Below are 20,796 nucleotides of genomic sequence, written 5' to 3' on the forward strand. Positions count from 1 at the left end.
CCATTTATCACTGGAGCTGATGCTATAAAGGCTGGCTCTTACACTAGAACTTGCACAGTGCCTAGTGCTGTACAGATGCATGGCTATCCCAGAGGCTAGCAGTAGAGGGGTGAGGTGAGATGATGTACAGCAAACAATGGAGCTGCTTTCGGTAAAATGAGGAGAACAATGCGCTCGGGAGTTGGTGCACACCTAGACCGCTTCTGATCGCTTTTCAAAAAGCTAGCGCTTTGAAAAGCGATTGGCTAATGTTTTTCTATTGTGAGAACAATGGCATCGACATTGCTCGAAAGTTGGGCATTACTAAACATCAAACATGACAGATCTTTATCGATCGCCGTGTGGTGACTATACCGAACTGTCGTTAGCAGAACAATCCATTATCGACGATTTTGGGGTTCCGTGGAGTGGGATTTTTTTTAAGTGGGGGTAGACAAATGTTTGTATTTGAATCTCTTGCCTTTTAATAGTCAACCAGTAGGAAAAAAAATGCTTGATTCGCTGTTCTGCTGATGTGAGGCACGAAACAAGTAAAAGCAGCACCAGAGATTTTGGCACAGCCATATAGGATTTACGGCTAAAGCGGCGGTCAATTTGGGCGCCGTCAAAAGAAGGCATCTGGAGCTTTGTTGCAGCTAGTATGTGAACAAGCAAGGTTGCTTACTTTCTGTAGTTGCCTTGTATTTTTCTTTTTATCTTAACTGTTATTTTTTCAGCTGGGAAATCTACCAGAAACAAATATATACAGTGACAGCACTCAATAGTTTATGGTTAATGGCACCAGCAAAGTACCCTTATCCTTTAAAACCAAGATAGTATCTAGACTGAGTAAATGGAAGTATGTTTTTATGTAATTGACTTTTATAAAAGCCCACATGTCTCTTTTTTTAACTGAATTAATTTGGTTTTGGCATCTACCAGCAGATAACAGAAAAAAGAAAGTGTTCTGAAGAAATGAGCAGTGCTGCTCTATTATGCAGAGAACATAAGAATGTTACATTAGATGATTAGACGATCAGCTATTATCCATTGGCACAGTGACTTTATGGATCAAGATATGATGCTCTCTTAACTTCACACCTTTGAATGCCATTAGTATTCTTTGTGTGTCATTTATTTAAAAGCGGAAGAGTGCACAATGTACTCTTTATTCTGTATGTTTGGCTTACCCAGATTATAGTGATGGACAAAATTGTATTTTTAAACAACTAGTGTTCATAATAACATAGCAACTTCGTTCTTTATAAAGTTTCCAGGTTGTTTTAAGATAAACATCTCCCTTGACAGTGGATGCTGTGTGATTGTGCTGTGCTATTTGAAATGCAGTAATAGACATTTTGCCAGAGAAGACAGAAAAGGTCCTAATCACAGTTTGTTTGTTTTTTGTCTGAATGTGCTGAATAGAAGAATGCCTTTGCAGAGAGATCTCGTAACCTGTGTGTATTTTGTGAGGCTGTAATTTTGCAATTTGTTTTTATTTCACAGCACTACACTAACCACACTACGCCACCAACTTCCAAGAGCAAAGAACGAGAGGTGGAGAAGAAAGAGTCAGACAAAACACGAGAGAGGTCCCGGGAAAGAGAGAAAAAAGAAGAAAAAGAGAGGAAAGAAAGGAAAAGGGTTGGTATAATGTTATGTATGCTGCAATAATGTTAAATATCATGAAAATTAAGTAAACGTAGATATAAGCTCAAAGTGTTCCCGAGACGAGCCTAATGGAAAAAATTAGATACTTAACTATGAAGAGGTAATTCTCTAGATCCTCCTGGAGACCACTGTTGCCGCAAACATCCCTCCAGAACATATACTCAACAAGAGCATATCCACGACCTGCTCCATGCTACTGCGAAGGCGTGGCCTTACTCGCGCTGGTGCAGAACAGTCGCACTTGTGCACAGTAGGGAACTTGTGCGTGAACTTCAAGAAGGTCCCAGCCAGTGATCTGGAGGAATGACAAAGGAAGCATCTGGAGGGTCTAAAGGTTGCCCTCTTCATAGGTAAGTATCTCATTTTTTTTACATTAGGTTCGCCTTGACTTTGCTTTAATTGAAATTCCGCTATGATTGTTCCAGGGTTTGCGTCTTCCTTAAACTCAAACAACGGAATTGCACTACTCATATTGCATCCGATTTAATGTAACTGCTGTTCCAAGAATATTTGGGGAGACCTGGGAAGTTAAAGTATTAACATTAATTAGTAGTGCACCTTGGTTAATGTTCTACGTGATGAAAAAAAAGAGAACACCAAGAGCCCAATATAGTGTAGTATGTACTGGTAATGTATAATTGGAAGAGTAATAATATTAATTTAATACTCACAAACCAGGGTTAACAATTAGGCAACCACTGTCAAAGCAGGTGGGGAGATTGTCCTGAACCCACTCAGGATTAAAAAGTTGCTCTTTGTAGTAGAAGAAGGAAGGGTACAACCCTCCACCAAGGGTGGACTTGATGTAGATAATAGGATAACAGAAGTGCCAACAGGATAAAAAAACACTAAAAGAACTTAAAAACCCATCTTGGTAATAGAGGAGGCAGTGGTGGACTTACCTCCTCCAAGCAGAACATACGACTGTGGATTTTCCATCAAAACAATTTTATTGGATACTCCAAATAAAGTGTGAAGCGTTTCGCGTGGTACAAACCCGCTTCATCAGGCAATAACAGATGGGAGTAAACAGCATCTGCCAGTATCATCAACTCTGAGCTCCTGTGTCTGCCAGAGGCGCTCAGAGTTGATGATACTGGCAGATGCTGTTTACTCCTACAAGCCAGGATTGCAGCAGGAAGTGGCAGAAACGGCACAGAGGGGCCCGGGAGAACATAATGAACAGAATGGTATGCTTTTTAATGTAAGAATTTTAGAGTACAGATTATCTTTAAAGATACTTCACAATCAGTAATTCATGTGCAGGTCACATATAAGCTCTAACTTCGCCTGTGACCATACACTCAACACGGGCCAGGCCATGAAATGCGATTAGTATAGTCAGCAAAATTTTAGGGCCTATAAACCCTATGAAAGATGTAAAAACATAATGCTTCAGGAAATACATACAATTAAAAAAAGAAGGAACGACACATCCATATAACAAAAGAAGTAGAAAAATGGTTGTCATCTCCAAAAAAAAATGTGGAGCTCCTCCCATCAGCCCATGTATAGGTTGGCCAAGGAAGTTGAAAATTTTGCTCTCCATGGAGGCCCTACATCTCTGGAGATAGAACTGTTCATCAAACAGAACAGCATTATGTGTCAGGAAGTGCATTGATGACAAGCAGACAAATGTATGGAGATACTGCTAATAGGCAGAATATTTAATGTGGAACTCTAAGGCAGTATTTGCCAAATCATGTGGAATCGAGGAATACAATTATCAACCACATATACCTACAGCTCCACTCAACACTATCTAAACTACTGAGTACATAAGTAGGGTCGTGTACAAATTCTGTGAGCTGCTTGCCAAGGGATCTACAGAAGAATTCTACCCAGTCGTCCTTGTTCTCTCCCAGAGATCCAGTGCCTACCATAATTTCCCAGGCCTCTGGGGGAGCACCCAGTTTGTGAACCTTAGTGTAATATTGGCAACTATTGGCCATCTCAATTAAGAAACTAGCATTTTATTCTCAAGTACTCCCAAACTGACTCCCAAAGACACTATTTTAAATAGTTCCCTCTGGAACTCAATGGTAGGTTTCAAAGGTAAAGATATCAATTTGTAAGCTTCCTGACAGCCTCCAGTCTAAAATCCTCCCAACTGAGCACTGCCACAGCACCCTCTTATTCAGCATCACGAACAGCAATGTGAGCATTGTCAAGGACTGAATGGCCTTTGAATCTCCTGGAAACCTGGTCTAGGTCTGTCAGAGAGCAATATAGGCGCCCTCTGTACCAGATCCTGAAAAGCATCGACTGGGGTGCTCCTGGTGTGAACCAAGTAAAACTCTGCATTCTTAGTTGCAATAAGCCAAACTTCATCTTCAGAAATGAGACCCAAAGACTCTGCGTCCAGTTGATCTAAAGGATATAAAGCCACAAGATCAAATCTATGTAAAGCTCTGTATGTCAGTTTCTGCTGCCATTTCTTATTGATACACGCCAATACACATTTAAAATGTGAAAGTTGAAATTTAAAGTTGCCTTCTTCCAATTTATACAGGATAACTCAAACAGTGACCGTGAAGTAAACCAAGAGTCAAAAAGACGCAAAGAAGAAAATGGAACAGGTGGGTACCATTTAGTGTTTTCTCTTGACTGTTGAAGGACCATCCTTGTTTGAAAACAGTTCTGGTCTAATATTGTGTTATGATCCTGTGTTGTAAAGTTTTCAATTCTAATTTCCAAAAGTGAGCCAGCCAACCTACTGACACATGAACATGGCATGATGACAGCAGTTACTTTCTTAGAATAGATGTGAGCTAGTGTCAATCTAATGAGCTAGTCTCAATCTAGTGAGAATCAATGGGCTGTAGAAGTCAGTGAAGGACTTCCTTTTTTCTTGTCTTAAGTGGAGATATGTTAAAAAATCCTATCCAAGTCATAAATATAGTTCTGCCTGGGTCTTCATGAGCAGATTGGTACCTGATGTGACATAAGATGACCATGTCTATGAACAGTCCTAATCCTACATAGAACTAGGCTGTTTCTTTTTTTCCCTTTCTTATTGTAAGGGCTAAATATCTAGGGCCCTTAAGGTTCCTCTGCAGTGGAACTTTGTGACTCACTAATAATTAATCAGAGATGATTACATTCTTTGGCTGAGAAAAAGGTTTGAGTAATAATCTGTCAAGAATTTTACACTACTTCCTGTGTACTGTTTAGTACACAGGATAGTTTGGGGGCATCTAGTGACCCCCCCCCCCCCCCCCAAAAAAAAAGTGTGTGTGTGTGTGTATATATATATATATATATATATATATATATATATATATATATATATATATATATATATATATATATATATATATATATATATATATATATATATATACATGCATGCATAAACGCGTGTTGAAATAAATTCCCCCAATAATTTTAACCCCTTATTTCCGCCTCCGATAAAGTTACCGAAATAGAAAAGAGTGATAGCATTGAGAAAAAAAAGTCACTGTTACCTTATGGCATACATGTCAAACTCCAGCCCTTGGGCCAAATCTGGCCATTGGAGCCATCAGATTTGGCCTTCAGGTGGTTTCCCCACTTTGCGTTATGTTTGGCCCACTCTAGACTACCAGAGAAGCTATATTAGAGGGTAAGCCCTAGATCACCAGGGAAGCCATATGAGGGAGGGGGAAAGCACTAGATACTAGGGAATTGTATAGGAGAGGGAAGGGGGCCACTAGACACCATGGAACTGTATAGGGAAAGGGGGGGGGGGCACTAGACATCAGGAACCTGTATAGGGGAAGGAGGGGGCCACTAGACACCAGGAAACTGTATAGGGGAAAGAGGGGACCACTAGACACCAGGGAACTGTATAGGGGAGGAATGACCACTAAATATCAGGGAATTGTATAGATTGGGGGGCCTAAACACCAGGCAACTGTGTAGGGGTTGAGGGGGGGGGGTCTATTAGACACCCAGGGAACTTTATAAGGGAGGGAAGTGGCCACTAGACATTGAGTTTAGCCCGGGACTTGGACCCAGAGCTCAGTTTCAGCCCACTTTGTATTTGAGTTTGAGTTTGACACCCCTGGCTTAGGGTCTAAGCTATTTTAATATGTGTGTCATAAGGGTATATCCCTATTATTTTTGAAAGTTAGGGCTTGTAATTATTGATATACTATAAAGAAACACAAAACGAAAAAATACACCTTTTATTTCCAAATAAAATATTGTTGCCATACATTGTACTAGGGGCACAATTGAAACATTGTAATAACCAAGAAAAATGGGCAAATAAAACAAGTGAGAAATAATGATTTTAATAGATAAAACCCAGGGAGTTTTTAGCCATAATTTAGTAAAGTTTGTTGTTTGGAAACAATGTTTAGTAAACCTGTACCTATTATAGGCCTGGAAAATAGAAATTGAGTATTTTGTAGAAAATGCATAATCTGACATTTCCTTCAGAGCTCATTCACAGTGCTCAGCTGCATTGCAGAATAATTCTGCATGTTAACTCAGTGCTCATACAATCCTATGGGCCTGTTCACAGTACTGCATTGTAAGCCTGACTTTAACAGAAAAAGACTTGCAATTTGCAACCTACATCTTTGACTGCTGAAGTCTCTTAGCTAGCCCTCTAATTGTTTTCTTTGTTAGAAATTTCATGTTTAAGATCTCAGACCTGCCAGGAAGAAGTTCTGTTTTTGCATTGGTGTTCACTCAGTATATGTGACTGCGGCTTTTTAGTTTTTCGGTGTCTTGGAACTTATCAATTTTCAGTCAAATTAATTGCAATAGATCCATATACCTGTGAGGAGGAAGAGATGTGCATTTTTTTTTTATTCAGGCTTACGTCGAACAGTGTCTTACCAGTGATCCATTAGAATGTCACCTGTAAAGCCTTGTACATGTTAGATGGTCCTCAGCCGAGGAAGGTGATCAGGGCTGCCTCTGTTGAGCATCTAGCAGAACTCTGCCTAAGGGTGTTTTTTTCCCTTTAACCACTTGAGGACCCACCCTTTACCCCCCCCTTAAGGACCAGCGCTGTTTTAGGTGATCTGTGCTGGGTGGGCTCTGCAGCCACCAGCACAGATCAAAGGGCACTCAGAGCGATCAGATCGCCCCCCTTTTTTCCCCACTAGGGGGATGATGTGCAGGGGGGGTCTGATCGCTTCTCCTGGCTGGCATTTTGCGGGGGGGGGGGCACCTCAAAGCCCCCCTCCGCGGCGAAATCCTCCCCCTCCCTCTCCTACCTGCCACCCCCAGGAGATCTGGGCTGCACAGGACGCTATCCGTCCTGCAGCAGCGCCGTACAAATGTAAACAAAGCGGATTATTTCCGCTTGTGTTTACATTTAGCCTGCGAGCCGCCATCGGCGGCCCGCAGGCTATTCACGGAGCCCCCCGCCGTGAATTGACAGGAAGCAGCCGCTCGTACGAGCGGCTGCTTCCTGATTAATTAGGCTGCAGCTGGCGACGCAATACTGCGTCGCTGGTCCTGCAGCTGCCACTTTGCCGACGCACGGTATAAGCGTGCGGTCGGCAAGTAGTTAAGCGCCAGTGATTTTCAAAATCGCCCTAAAGGCGCTTGTGCTATTCTTCCCTGTGAGAATGTTCACATCTGAGCGTTCGTTTCCGATCTGCTCAGCAAAGCGCTGCCTGTACCATTTTCTGAGCGGTTTTGCTCAATGGAAGGTATAACGAAATCGCAAAGCGCTTGGTATAGCGATTTCCCCAGCGCTTTTAAGAATAAATAGATTGTATTATTTTCCGTGTCCAAAGAGTTTGACTTGCGTCAGGAAGTGAAAAAACAAATCGCTCTGCAAAAGCGCTTTGAAAAGCGCTTTACACAAAATTGAAGCGCGCAGGCAAGCACCGGGAGGGGAGTGGAGCACAAACAAAACTAAAATCGTTGCAGTCACCGATTTCGATTTTAGATGTGAACAAAAAACCCTAAGCGCCTGTTTCCACTGCACGCAGACTGGATGCAGAAAAACGGACTCCTATGAATGCCTATGGGAAAAACTGCATCAGAAAAATCGTGTTTAGTGGAAATAGGCCCATAGGCATTCATTGGAGTCTGTTTTTCTGCATCCAATCTGCGTGTAGTAGAAATAGGCTCTAAGAGATCGAGCATACAGTCAAAAATGGCGCAGAGTAAAAAATGGCGCACCGTTCTGCCGATCATAAAACGCTATTTACCGTTAATGTAAATACATAACGGTAAATAGCGTTTTATAAAACAGCGAAACAGTGCGCCATTGAAAAATTCAGGGAGCTAGAGAGGCAGCGGAGGTCGGGCTGGAGATGAGGCAGCGGGCAGTGGGCTGGCAGCGGGGGTCGGGCTGAAGGAGAGGCAGCGGGCAGTGGGCTGGCAGCGGGGTCGGGCTGGAGAGGCAGCGGGCAGTGGGCTGGCAGCGGGGGTCGGGCTGGAGAGGCAGCGGGCAGTGGGCTGGCAGCGGGGGTCGGGCTGGAGAGGCAGCGGGGTGGAGGGAGTAGGATTAGGTAGCATGTGTATACATTACCTTGTCCCGGCCGGCGATCGCTCTTTCACTTCATAGCTTGCACGAGTCCTGCATCCAGCCAATCACCATGCGGCTTCAGTTTCCACATGGTGATTGGCTGGATGCAGGACTCGTGCAAACTATGAAGTGAAGGAGCGATCGCCGGCCGGGACAAGGTAATGTATACACATGCTACCTAATCCTACTCCCTCCACCGCTGCCTCTCCAGCCCGACCCCCGCTGCCAGCCTGTTGCCTCTCCACCCTGACCCCGCTGCCAGCCCACTGCCTGCTGCTTCTCCAGCTCGACCCCCGCTGCCAGCCCACAGCCCGATCCCTGCAAAAAAAAAAAAAATTAACATATAAAACGATAAATATCGTTTTAAGTGCAGCGCCATTCTGACACTATTGGCGCTGTGCGCCATTTTTGCCTGTCCCCGAGATCGAGCCCTGAGCCATGCTGGCAACTCAATTGTACGCATGTATTAAGGTGGACACTGTTAGATTTTCTAAGGTATTGTGATGGACTATGGCAAGAATAAGGTTACTGCTCCTCAACTTAGTTCACAGTTCTCAACAAATACCGTATTTTTTGTTTCTCTTTTACTCTACAATTTAATACTTAAATCCATTCAAGAAAAACCCCTATTATACTTACTTAACTCTGTTTCTAGGTGTTCTGTCCTGATTTTCTTTCATTTTTCAGACCTTTTTTTCGTTTTCTGTAAAATTAGAAAAAAAGACTTGCCAGGTCAGTATAAGTGCAGTAATTCGTTTTTTCACACATGAAACTGTTTTGATCATAGGTGGCTCCTCGAAACATAGTAAAAGTGAGAGTCCTTCAGATTCCCCGCGCTCACATGAAAAAGAGCGCAACAAGTCTAAATCTTCAAATAAAGAAAAAGGAGAACTTGTGAAATCGGAAAAGGTGGAAAAAAGCTCTTCCAGCAGCAAAAAGGTTTGTAACGTGTTTGAAAAAAATCAAAAACACACAAGTGGTTAGTTGTCAGTAGCACATGTGAAAGGTCTGTACTGTTAACCCATTGTATATGGTCATTGGCAACTACTCCAATGGTTTTTGCCTCTTTTACAGGTCAGGGAATCTTTGAACTAAACCTGAGGTGAATAAAATAAAAAAAAGATACATACCTGGGGCATCTGGGGTCCCTAGCAGTCCTCCGCCTCCTGAATCTTCCGCTATGGGTCCTGATATTTCAGCCAGTCTGGGCATAGTGCGCATGCACGGCCAGGCCGCACTCACGCCCCATTTTGCTCTCGCTGCTGAGAGCTTTCTGCACCTGCAGAGTACTACTACGTGAGCACACTCCTGGCTGTGGGAACGCCACGGGGTAGCGCACTCAGTGAACTGTGCAGACTTGCCCAATTACCAGGACCTATAGTGGACAATCTAGGTGGGGGATGATGGCGAGGGACCAATTAGCCTGAAGGGGGCTGGAGAAGGCCCCAGGTATGTATAATTTTTTTTTTTTTTTAATCCATCTCCGGTACACTTTAAGGCCTGGAAATATTTTCCAAGCATCCTTGGGGAAAACAAATGCCTTACAAATGTTGGTATAACCTAATAGCAATTAAAGTAAACCTGAGATGGGGAATTAAGAAAAAAATATACATACCTGGGGCTTCCTCCAGCCCCCTCCAGGCTTATCGTTCCCTTGTCGTTCCTCTGCAATTGGCCCCGGAAAGTCCTCTAGTCCGGGTCCAATTGTGTATGCGTGGCCCAGACTGCGCCTGCGCCGACTTTAGGATTTTCCGGGGCCAGTTGCAGACACTCTATTAGGTGGGGGAGGACGGCGAGGGAATGATAAACCTGGATGGGGGCTGGAGGAAGCCCCAGGTACACTTTAAGTTTGTGTTCTGGCCTAAGCTATGGTGCCTTTAGAACAAAATACATGCATCAAATTTTCAAAAGAAAAGATTTAACAGTAGTAAAATAAGTCAGTGCAGTAATTACAGGGTTATTTCACCTCATTGCCGCTTTCAACGCCGATCTCCATGACCACAGTGCCATCATGTGACATGCTGGCATGTACTGACTATCCGTCACATGACGCCGTTTTGGCCATGGAGATTGGCGCTGGAAGCAGTGATTTAGGTGAGTTACCCTGTAATCACCACATTGCTCGCAACTCTGCAGGGAGGGAGGAGAGGAATCCAGACTTCAAGTGATGGGCCGAATTCATAGGGCTTACGGGCCAGCAGGCTGTACTTTGCCCTGTACTGTACTATTGCCATGGGAGTATTAAAATACTTTCCTCAAGTTTTTATATAAGAATATATAGAAATCAAAATTAAAGCCTACCAACAGGACCAATAATGAAAAAACAAAAACGAATTAGCAATGTTTTCTGAACAAAGAATCAAGTGCAGATCTGCAGTGCACATATAAAGTGCCTAGCATTCAGTGACAGGCTTGACAGCAGAGCTTGCTTCTAGGACACCCAGGTATTTACCTTTGGCTTCTGCTAATGGTCACAGCATACATCACAGCCCTTTCACTCTGCTGCCAACATACTGTGCAGATGACCATGTGCATCTGACCTGTAGGAAATTGTTTTCCCCTTACGTTAATGTGTATGTTCTGGGATGGGATGCATTGCTTCTTGCAAGGGAAGCTTAATTTATGTATTCCTTATATAGTGGTTCAATGTCTTAAAACTGTCCTTTTTTTGTAATAGGAGTCAAGACATGACAAAGAGAAGTCTGAGAAGAAGGAGAAACGTGATAGCACAGGAGGAAAGGAGGAGAAAAAACAATATCCTTTCATGTTTCTGACACAGGCTGCAGCTGGACTCACAGACTTGCGGCCATGTTCTATTGATTTTCCCAAAGTTCAATTGTTCATTAGTGTGTGAGGGGGATATGGATAATTTCCCCTGACTTGCACCAGAGAGGCAACACAAGCCGCATTATGCCGCATACATTTTATGCCGTACAATGCAAATTGAAGCTTTTTTCTATTTCTCCTAGTGGTTACTGGGAACTGGTTGCCGGGAAATTGATAAATCCCCCCCCAGAAACGTATGTTTATATAAAATTGATTTTTCTTTCCAGCCCCCAGGAAATGTATAGCAGTTCCAATGAAGTGTGTAGAACACACGCCAAAATCAATTATACCTATTATTATTTTCTGCTGTGTTTGCACCACACCACCAACGTGATTTATTTTTCGATAGTAAACTTCAAAGTTAATTGGAACAACGTTACGAGTGAGAGCTCTAAATCTGTTTATATTTATTTTATTTGTCTTGGAGGATTGTTACGGAGTTCCATATCCTGTTGTGTAACAGATGCTTTGAAGTCACAAAATTGTCTAAGCTTTCGGTGCAATCATCCTTTGATAACATTAAGTGAGAGTGCTACACCCCAGTGTAAGTATTTGTGCAGCTGGGCAGGTTCTGGATCTCAAGCAATGGATATTCAGTAGTATTTTGCTTCCTCTCTAGCATGTGCCATGCCCTGCTTCTGGTATTCCACAGTTAGACTCTTTTGGGAGGAAGGCACAGCCTAGATCTCTGGCAACATTGCAGCATATGACAATGACCGTATTTTATGCAGGAAGAGGCCAGTGTTGAAAATAATTTGTTTTGTATCAACTAATCAAAAGGCTTCTAAACAAAATCATTTCTTCAGCTGAGCATCTACACAGGTCTACTAGCAGATTTCTATCTAGATTGAAGATAAAAAAAAAAGTGGTTTACATCTCTGACATACATTTGAATCCTTAAAGCGCGTTGCAGGCATAAAATGAGCAGTAATATGCATAGTATTTTTGCCCCATGTCTAGCGCTCCATTAGGGGCGTGTCCTAAATTATCCACAGCTAGTATAAATCAGTCTGAATGCCACATCAGAATACAGTTGACAATGATTACCTGACAGTGAGTAACTGGGCGGGCATCCTAGAAGTTGTTGAAAGATGACTAAAGCAATGAGTGACTAATCTTGTAGTATGGAGACCTGATAAAGATTTTTTTTTAGAGTGGATCACTCAGTAAAAACTTAATGTGGGTCATATGACTGCACCTGCTATATGATGATGTAACTAATATTCTTTGTAGCATTTAAAAATATGGTGATTTTCAATAAAGCCAGTAGATTGTGCATTTGTATCCTCTAGAAATCCTTTATCGTGATTACCAAGTAATCTCCCTGAATTTGTCCATCTAAACGGCACTCTCAGCAGTAGTTTCATGCACAGGGCATGGGAGAAGAGGCTGCACAGGGCAAGGGATGTGGGCAGAGCAAGATCGTACACCAGGAAATGTAGGGGGCCTAGTGGGAGTCAAGGGACCCACCTGCCACCTTATTTGATCTTTCTTTACTTCAGCTTACCAAACGAACCACCAGGGGCCCCCGAATCTTTTACTTTGCCTCGGACCCTATTACGTCTTCACTCATCTCTGGATGAGGGTGCAAACCATAAAATGTGTAAGGGAAAGATACCAGGGGCTGCATCTAATACGACAATGGTTCAGTCAGAGAGAGGATGGGTTAACTATTTTAAATAGGTTTTAAGAGTTAATTTTAATGGTTGGGGGGGGGGGGGGGCTTTGGGTATGGGGATCCCAGACAATGGGAACTATTTAGCACAGGGCTTCTTAATGCCAGTTATGGAAGGATATGAGTGAGGCGGACTAAAGATTGCATTTTGCAATATTTCTTTGACGTCAGAGATACACTGGAGGCCCTTTTCCAGTACGTGATTTAAAGGGCAACTGTAGAGAGGTATGTGGAGGCTGCCATATTTAATTATTTTTAAGCAATACCAGTTTCCTGGCTATCCGGTAGATCCTATGCCTCTAATAAATTTAGCCATAGCCCCTGAACAAGCATGCAGCAGATCAGGTGTCTCAGACATTATCGTCAGACCTGTCAAGATTAGCTGCATGCTTGTTTCTGGTGTGTTATTCAGACACTATTGCAGCCACATAGATCAGCTGGGCTGTCTGACAACTGGTATTGTTTAAAAGGAAATAAATATGGTAGCCTCCACATACCTCTTGGAGTAGATATCATTAAAAAGCAAAGTATACTGTATATTCCTGCGTATAAGACTACTTTTTAACCCTTGAAAATCTTCTGAAAAGTTGGGGTCGTCTTATACGCCGGGTGTCATTGATGCCGGGTGATACGCCCTATCCTGTTACCGCCTCTCAGATCTCCCTGCTGAGGGAGCGCAATCTATTCTTCCATACCGCTCTGATAAACAGGTAGACAAGGAGAGTTGACCAGTCTACTTAAGGAGAGTTGACCAATGCAACAAGTCAATTGACTATATACTGTTATATACTGGGTAACACATACAGTACAGCACCAGTATCTGTTCATACAAAGCACCAGTACATGATTTTTTTTTTTTAATTTTAATTTGGTGTGCGTTGGAAGAGGGGTAGTCTTATACGGCGAGTATATCCCAAACTCTATATTTTAACTGGAAAAGTTGGGGGGTCGTCTTATATGCCCAGTCGTCTTATACGCCGGAATATACAGTAGTTACATTGTATTCTCAAGTGTACTGGAATCCAGTGAAGGGGTTGCCATACTAGGGCACTAGATAATGCGTGTTTAGAGTGTATAGTCTTGGGGGAGCATTTGGGATTGATTGTAGTGTCGATAACCTAATGTGAGAAAGACTGAAGAGTAGAAGGTTCCTGCAGAGATGAGATCTAATGGAGGGCAGTACCAAGATTTTGAAGATTTCTTTAGCTAGGAAGGGGTACTTTGGAGGTGTTGCGCAGATGAAAGGGGCGGTTGTACCAAGCAGAAGTGGTTGCAACTGTTGTACAATTTGTTCTGCTTACGTGTTTATATTACCTTATATAGTTTTGTATATTATAAATATTTGCTTTCCTTAATGAAAAATGTACCCATAAATCTTCAGACAAGCACAGATAATGAATCCTGGTGATGTTGAGGTAAGTCTTGGAAAGCTAAATTTGTAAAGATGAAAGGGACACTAAATTAGAGAAGGTTATGTCACAGCTGCCGCACCTTTCCTTTTCCCACCCTTTGACAGTTTTAAGCAATTGGGAATAAATTCCTCCTTATCAAATGGAGTGATTTGCTTAATCTGACTGGTTAAATGCATAGGCAAGAATTAAGAACTTTGAGAGCTCATTTCCAGGAGGGGTAATTTTGTGTGATTATAGGTTGCTTCCAAATTTATGTGCATGAAGAAAAAAAAAAACTGAAGTAATACTTCAGAGTTTTGGACAACGCTTCCAAATACCTATAGCCATGCACAGCTACAGGGATTTGGACGCGCAATCGGGCTGCACAGTTGCTGTCTCGGAGACAGACGCTCAGCTCTAGAGGAAACCCGACCTTAGAACAGAAAAACCCTCTTACCCCTTTCAGGTTATCAACTTTTGATATTGGTCTTCTCTTATCGTTTTCATACTTTCTAAAGCAAGGAACTCCAGTCCTCAAGGGCTGTGGTCCTCACGCATTTTTGTGACAGCTCAATTGAATTTATGGGACAGATTCTGGAAAGGTTTGGTTCATCAAGTAAAACACATTTCTCCCTTTTTCAGCCCATCCTAAACACTGGCATGAAATATGGCCTTCGAGGACTGGAGTTCAACACCTGTGCTCTAAAGCATTCCACCAATAAAACCTAGTTGTAGCTGTTGCAGAAGAATGGTTTTTACTGCATTGTCTTTGTAGTGCATTAGCTTTTCTATCCATGCGTTACACCTGTTAAGTGTACAATCTGCATGGCACACTTCATATAATTTTATTGCTGCTAGCCGCTGCAAAACCTCATTAAGCTGTGGCTCCACATGTAGGAGAAATTTTCAGTCTATATTTGCTAAGCCTACGCTGGTTGTCCTATCAGAAAAATCGGAAAATGTAAACCCATTAATAAGTAGGTTTCTTCCCAAGTAAAATGAGTCATAAATTACTTTTCTCCTGCGTTGCTGTCACTTACAGTAGGTCACAGTACAGTAGGTATTTTCAGTTTTATTTATTTTCAAAAGCACTTAGTGTGCAGCGAGCAGAAAAGCTGACCAGCATCATTGTATAAATGCTTTTTCAGGGAATGTCTTTTTAACCTATTTTGGTTCCTGGACGTAGTTTCTACGTCCAGGAACCATGCACGCTACCGCGCGCTCCCGAGGCCGATCGCGCGCGTGCATGCGCACTCCCGGCCGTGGATTCGGTAGCCACGGAATCAATGTATCGGGCTATGGTGCCCGATCATTGATTCCTCTCCCCCGCTGAAAAAGCGACAGCTTCTCTCGGAAGCTGCGCCTTTTCTGGCCATTCCCTCTCCGATGAGTCACTCTAAGCGTGTGTTACGCTTAGAGTGACGTCATGTAAACAAACTCATGGCCGCCATCTTGTGGCCAAAAAGTAATACTACACCTGTAAAAAAAATAAAAAAAATTAACACACATTTACATTATAAATCTATTGTTTACCTCCCACCCTCCCAAAACTACCCAAATAAAATGTTTAGTATTAAAAAAAAAAACCATTACAATAAAAAAAAATGTAAATATTTACCTAAGGGTCTAAACTTTTTAAATATCAATGTAAAGATGAAATATTTCTATATTTTTTTTATTTTAAACTTGTAAATAGTGATAGATGCAAAATGGAAAAAATGCACCTTTATTTCCAAATAAAATATTGTCGCCATACATTGTGATAGGGACATAATTTTAACGGTGTAATAACCGGGACATATGGGCAAATACAATACATCAGTTTTAATTATGGAGGCATGTATTATTTTAAAACTATAATGGCTAAAATTTGAGAAATAATGAATTTTTCCATTTTTTTCTTATTCTTCCTGTTAAAATGCATTTACAGTAAAGTGGCTCTTAGCAAAATGTACCCCCCAAAGAAAGCCTAATTTGTGGCGGAAAAAACAAGATATAGATCAGTTCATTGTGATAAGTAGTGATAAAGTTATAGGCTAATGAATGGGAGGTGAACATTTCTCACGTGAAAACGACGGAACCTGAATGGGTTAAAGAATAAAACCCTTGCTGAAGAGATGGACTAGTCCAAAACCTGTCAATTCTGTCAGATTTCTACTACCTCGTGTAAGTGACAACAACATGGGAGAAAAGTAATTTATGGCTCATTACACTCTGGAAGAAACATACTTCTTATTTCTATATGTTTAAACATATTTAAAATTTTACTATTTTTTGCAATAGTAGTCCTTTAATGGAACTTTAATTGAAAATTGTAAATCTATTTTATTTCATTTCTGGTGGAAAGCCTCTCCCCCATGCTTTCATACAAATCCGTCACTGTGCTACAGGCGTCTATTGAGGCGGGGGGGGGGGGGGGGATTGGAGTGTCCCTCTGCTGGCTTCAGGGGTCTTGCAATGTTATCCCTCTGACAGCATCATCTCCGCCAGAAATAGTGGAGCCCGATTGGGTCCACTTCACTGCGCAGACTTGAGCTGTCTGTCCAGTGGAGCAGACCCGATTGGGCTCGGCTATTTCTGCCTGAGTGGAAAGCCGATGGTGCTCGTGCGCAGGCAGACCAATGTGATTATTGTTTTTAATTGTTCAGGGGGGGGGGGGGGGGGGGCAGAGCTGGAGCGGGCTGGCTGAGGAGGACAGGGGAAGCTTCAGTATTTTATTATACCCACAAAATCTCTTTAAAGGGTTTTGGTTTTTTTTAGTATGAAAATTATAAAGCAAACATTTAATCAAAAAGGTACCATTTCAGTAGTAGGCTAAAGGTCTTCCGCATTACAAGGAGGCTTTTTTATCCTTATTTTCTAACTATATGTTCTATAGGTCTCTTATGGCTGCTGGGTGACTCACACATGTCAGGTGGAAACCGTGTGCTGTACTGAATTGCATACATACAAATAGTGAAACAAATTTATTATTTTGCTTTCGGGTAGCAGTACAGTATATAGATGAAGTTACTGTCCCTATTGCCACCATTTCTTCAGGCTGTCCATAGAGGATTCTGTTTTTAAGGGGCTTCAATATGATACCATTAAGATTCCTGGTACAGTGTTACATAATCTCCTGAAGGGTAGAGTATGATGAGGCTGCCTTTCTCAGTGCAAAAGAAAGCAAATACCATGTCCAGGTCCATTTCTCTATGTTCTGGGAAAAAAACGTACCCACTACCATCTGCCCTGAAGGAATGCTACCATAGAAGAGTGAAGGCTAATGTCCATATTCATCTTGTGATACTGAAGTAAAGTGTTTGTGTGTGTGTGTCATGGAGATTGTGTTAGATTGACAGTTGCACACAGTTTTCAGGCTGTAGGTTATGTAGCATACACATTAGCTGGTTTCCCCTTATTGGTAGATGGCCATAGTAACCTATTCTCCACTTTGTTTATTTATTTATTTTTCTTAAATGTCGACTGCTGCCTGTTGTAACCTACACCAATCTTTCTGCCCCAGAAAACATGATCCAGTATGTGCTTGCAAAAGGTTTTTCTACTTAAATGCTTGAGGTTGAATTACTAAAAAAAAGAAACTCGTTTAAGACAGTATGTTGGAGAAAGCTAATTTCAGCGCTGGAGCCCGAATTATGTCTCAACCCCCCCCCCCCCCCTTACCGCCGCCGTTAACGATTGTCGCGTTGCTTCCCTTCGCTTTTGCAGCAATGTCGTCCTGTGATCGGGCAGTGGGAAACAGCTGTTCCCAAATGAATGAAAGCTTACCGTGATCACTAGCGCTTTTAAAAGCCCTAGTGCAATTGAAGGTATATGGCAGTGATTTCACTGCCGCGATTTGCATTTAACGCAAACCTGCTACATGCAGCAATGCTTACAGATTGTAGAGAGATTGCATTGTTTTTAAAACGTGAATCGGGGTTGCTCAAAAATTGTGTAAAAGTACAGCGATTTTTTTTTTTTCTTCCGTGTTTATCGTGAAAAATTGCAGCGGAAAACCGCTTGCGATAATAGTTAGCACGTTGCCATCGTAAGTGAGAACAGGGCCTTATTGTTATTACTCCATGTGTGTTGCTTATTTTCTCCACCTGCACTAATTAATTTACTGTTAGCAAACTTCCTGCCTCCCAGATGTCAGTTTCTGTTACAAACATTGCGTAATGGATGTAGTTCTATGATCGTAGAATGATGTTTGCTATTAACCATTTTAAAATATAAAGTGGAACTAAATGCATGGTGTTTTTTTTTTTTTTTTTCAATTAAATCGATTTTTCTGTTTAAGAATTGCACATCACTGTGCGTAGCTATGCATTGCATTCTTTTCTGTTTGAATGGATGTAGAATTGAATGACAGCATACTATAATGTGTCAGACATGACTTCTTTTCTGCTGGGCTGCATGCAGTGCACTAGCATAAACAATCACTCTTTGAAATCAATTACTTTTTCACACGTATAATGAAGCCAGATGCAGGGCAGCACATGGTAGTGTGAATGGCTCTTTAAACGGTTTATAAAATATGAAGGCAGGCGCACAGGTGCATTGCTGGGATTCTGGATAAATTACTTCTTCGCAAAGAATTGTGATGTGAGCCAGGATAGAGGGCCTGTCATTCTAAACACTACAGAAGTACCGGTGCTAAAGATTTGTTCTAGGGGTGGTCAATGATACTGAGATCATGCAGATTTTAGGCTAATATTTAAGCTTTAAAACAGACCGACAGCATGAAGCAACCGTGGTATTTGATTGATCTTTTCTCAAACTGCATAAAATCTGTATCAACTTAGATATATTTTCAACTAATTGACTATCTGTAATGTGTTCTGATACATTGTTACCTGTTCTATTACCTAGGTCAGGGCTGGGCAAACTACGGCCCGCATGCTGAATCCATCCCGCAGATAGAGGGCCGGGTTTCTCTCCTATCTCCCTGCAAAGTTGTGTGTGGTTCCCAATGTAAGGTTACCCGCTTGAGGACTACAGGCTTACACCCCCTAGTAACCAGGCGATTTTTCACAATTCAGCACTCTGCAACTTTTAACAGCTTGCTGCACGGCTATACAACTTCGCACCCAAAGGAATCTTACCTCCTTTTCTTGTTCCTAACAGGGCTTCCTTTTGGTGGTCTTTGATCGCTGTTGCTGTTAGTTTGTAAAAAAAAAAAAAGTGTATGTCTTCATCTTTATTGTCCCACTCCCTCCCCACTTCCCCCCTTAGATTGGCCCTGGATGGCGATCTGTCTACTTCCTCTCCTCTCATAGGTATCAGCCTGCAAAATGGATTTTGTTGTGAGCCACTCAGAGGGACAGCAAAGTGTCCTCTGTACAGCGCTTTACAGATGTAAATAAATGTTGTTGTTTTTTTTCAGCTTGTTTTTTCTTTAACAACCTGCCAGCCGTGATCGCTGGCTGACGGACTGCTCCGTGTTTCTGCAGGGAACGATCGCACATGCGTGCGCACGTTCCCTGCTAAACTATGCCTCCAAGACTTGATGTCTATTGGAAATAGGCGGTCCAGGGGGCGCCACCTTCCCACCACCAATTGGCGGTCGGGAAAGGGTTAACTCACCCTATCACACTTTCCAACACCGATCTCCATAGACACAATGGCTTCATGTGACACTGTCAGTATGTGCCAGCGTGTCGCATGACGCTGCAGTGGCCATGGAGATCACTGCTGCATAAAGCAATTGGGTGAGTTAAACATCATTACACACTGCTCACAATTCTGCAGGGAAGAGGAGCAGAGGAATGCAGGCTAGGAGAGGAATGTGACTAGCATCAGAAAAATTCAGCCCATCTCTGACAAAGGTGTTACACATATGATTATAGTTGCCTGGCAGGGATAGGGAACCAGTCTCCTGGGCAACAGTGAAGGTCCCGATGCTGTACTATGGAGGGGGTCAGAGGGACAACAAGTGGCGTATGGCAGAGTTGGAGTGATATAAGGAGGTGGTCTTTAGCGGCCTCAGCCAGGTTTAGCCTAGTCTGTGTATGAATCTTTATTTTATGTGATTTGTTGTTGTTTGTTAATTAATAAGAAAGTTGTTTTAATCTCAAATATGCCAGTTACATGTATTTTTTTCCCATCTGTCCACAGAACACACTTAACGCCAAGACATGGGATCCTGCAGACTGTGTGAGAAGAGGAGGGTGATGAGCTGTGACCACGTTATTTACCACAATGTTAATTGCACAGATATTTCTGGATGAGAAGGGCCCATTTGCATCCCCTTAAATTATTCATTTATTAGCGTTTTGTTTTTGTTTTTTTTCTTCATTTTTTTTCCATCCCTCCAGTATATGTTCAAGTTGTGCATTACTGTATTTTAAATGTGTTGCTGGTTTTCTTATGCATTTATTTTCAGTACATGCTGAAAGTGTTTTTTCCTATTCCATAATTTTAAGCACAATGTGCTGCAAATTGCCACCATGCAAATGAGGTTCCAGTTTGTATGTACAGAATTTTGTTAGGTTGTCAGAATACTGCCTGAAACTTTAACAATTATTTGCAATATGAAATGCATCCTTTTTAATTATTGCAACAAAATAAACAGTTATCCAACATTTGTTTTTTTTTTCTGAACTTACCTCATTTAAACTCAGTTTGTATTTATTGGCCTTGTATGTAAGATGTGGGCACTGGGCTTTCATGGTAATGAATAGAAGCTGTTTGTATATTGTGTAGGTCTTAAAGAAGAGATGTGCAATCCATACTTACCTTTCTTGGACGTCCCCGACCGCAGTTCTGTTTTATCATATTGTTTTTAAATT

General features: G+C 42.0%; 1 protein-coding gene across 1 annotated transcript in view; it reads left to right on the plus strand.

Moving 5' to 3' along the window:
- The window catches only part of THOC2 (THO complex subunit 2), a 202,565-nt gene extending 181,976 nt beyond the window's left edge, over positions 1 to 20,589 (plus strand). Inside the window, exons 34-39 of the mRNA XM_068251182.1 lie at positions 1,486 to 1,623; positions 4,163 to 4,229; positions 8,919 to 9,070; positions 10,809 to 10,885; positions 14,000 to 14,047; positions 20,123 to 20,589. Coding sequence (XP_068107283.1) covers positions 1,486 to 1,623; positions 4,163 to 4,229; positions 8,919 to 9,070; positions 10,809 to 10,885; positions 14,000 to 14,027 — 462 coding nt within the window. The 3' untranslated portion in view covers positions 14,028 to 14,047; positions 20,123 to 20,589. The remainder of the gene's footprint in view (positions 1 to 1,485; positions 1,624 to 4,162; positions 4,230 to 8,918; positions 9,071 to 10,808; positions 10,886 to 13,999; positions 14,048 to 20,122) is intronic.
- The last annotated feature ends 207 nt before the right edge of the window (positions 20,590 to 20,796 follow it).

Source organism: Hyperolius riggenbachi, chromosome 8 (assembly GCF_040937935.1).
Source record: "Hyperolius riggenbachi isolate aHypRig1 chromosome 8, aHypRig1.pri, whole genome shotgun sequence".
NCBI classification, from domain to species: domain Eukaryota; kingdom Metazoa; phylum Chordata; class Amphibia; order Anura; family Hyperoliidae; genus Hyperolius; species Hyperolius riggenbachi.